Raw genomic sequence first — 1,690 nt, 5'->3', positions numbered from 1 at the left:
GGACTTTTTTGTCATTTCCGGACTTTTAATGTCCAATTAATGATGTTTCATTTGTAGGTGTTTTTTATGTCCACATCGACACACATACATCGTATCATTAAGGAGGACGGGTTCCACGCCTTCTTGTCAGGGTCAGCCCAGGCTGAGAAGGATAATACAGTGGCCCCCACCGGATCTCTGATATAAAAATCTCCACACACCAGCGACAGCGTATCATTTTACTAATACACCACGGACGTCATTTTTATTTTGAAATTGTTATATTTTTGGATAAGGGTTCTGCCACTCTTGTGACACAAAGGTCATTTAAGTGCAGAAGATTACAGATGTTACCAACAAGGTAATATACAAAGAAAGAAAGGAAGGAGGGGAGATTGAGACGATAGATGTTTGATTGGAAAGAAAAAACAAACCATACCAGAGCACCCGCCATCCACCCACCCGTCGGTTTCGATTTTGCATATTCCTATTTGGAAAGATAAGAACGCAAAGAGAATAAATAACACAAAAGAAATAGTCACTTTAGTCACAAGAGATTAAATGTAAGCTTAAGTAACTGTGCAATGTCGATCAACAGTTTGTCTTAGGGTATCGGAAGATAACTAATTCAGAGCAGTACGCTAGAAAGAAATGTCGGGTGCAGTCAGTGAGGGGGAAAAAATCAAAGAAAATTATGCATCACCCCTCTCCGACCGTTGAATCCTGGAGGACCTCGGATGTTTGCGTCCATCTGCAAATACACAAACATGTGATTTTTTTTCGAAATCTTTTAAAAATTCCTGCAACATTTGGTCGGCCACCTGTCCATTTGAATTAAGTCCAAACTTTAAAGAAAAGGATAAATAATTTTTAAAAACCCACCACATTATTGCAGTTGTTTAATCTGTGGCTTTGGTTGCACGAATGACTAGTATGAGCATAAATATTTCGTCGAAATTTAAAACTAAATATTGAAAAAAGCAACAACTCAACAAACAAAGCAAAAAAACCCAACAACTACCCAACAACAACAACAACAACAACAAAACCAAACAAACACAAAACAAAATTTAAAAAACTAAGAAGATATACATAATTTTGGTATGATTTCTGAAAGAAGACAACGACAACGACAACGACAACGACAACGACTACGACGACGACGACAACGACGACAACAACAACAACAAAACAGCAACAACAACAACAACATTAAAAAAAAAAAATCTCCTGAAGCAAAGAACGGACTTCGGGCAGACACTTTTTTGGCTGAGTGAATCATCTTGTCCATATATCTTATGTACTATCTTTGTTATTGTGGGAGCTTTAGGTAAAAGAACTTAAAACATTTTGGGTGGCACTGCACGACCATGCTCTATGGACGAACCGCGCCCGGGAGTTTCCGAAACTCCAGAAAACTTCCGGAAAAATCTGTATTCAAGAAATCTATAGAGATTTGAGCTAGACTCTTCCATACTGTTGTCCAGCATTATACCACCAAGGTGGCATATTTCTGTCTGTGCGTGATATTAATTTGTAGATGTTTCACGCCATCATCGATCATCGACACAAGTTGGATCATGTAGGAGGTGAGCTGCTTCGACCCTGTCGGTCAATTCCGACCCGAACTCAGAGGGTTGCAACGTCTCAACAGACATACGGAGATATAGAATCTACTAGGTCTACATTAATTTTTTAAAACGTAGCCTAC

General features: G+C 38.9%; 1 protein-coding gene across 1 annotated transcript in view; it reads right to left on the bottom strand.

Annotated features, from left to right (window-relative positions):
* The window catches only part of LOC101864717, a gene marked incomplete in the record, with an annotated part of 17,083 nt that overhangs the window by 8,200 nt on the left and 7,193 nt on the right, over positions 1-1,690 (bottom strand). The window contains 1 exon segment of the mRNA XM_005110003.3: positions 683-730. Coding sequence (XP_005110060.2) covers positions 683-730 — 48 coding nt within the window.

This window comes from Aplysia californica, unplaced genomic scaffold, assembly GCF_000002075.1.
Source record: "Aplysia californica isolate F4 #8 unplaced genomic scaffold, AplCal3.0 scaffold00838, whole genome shotgun sequence".
NCBI classification, from domain to species: Eukaryota; Metazoa; Mollusca; class Gastropoda; order Aplysiida; family Aplysiidae; genus Aplysia; species Aplysia californica.
The sequence above is the reverse complement of the archived record's forward strand: the minus strand, read 5'-3'. Positions and strand labels throughout refer to the sequence as shown.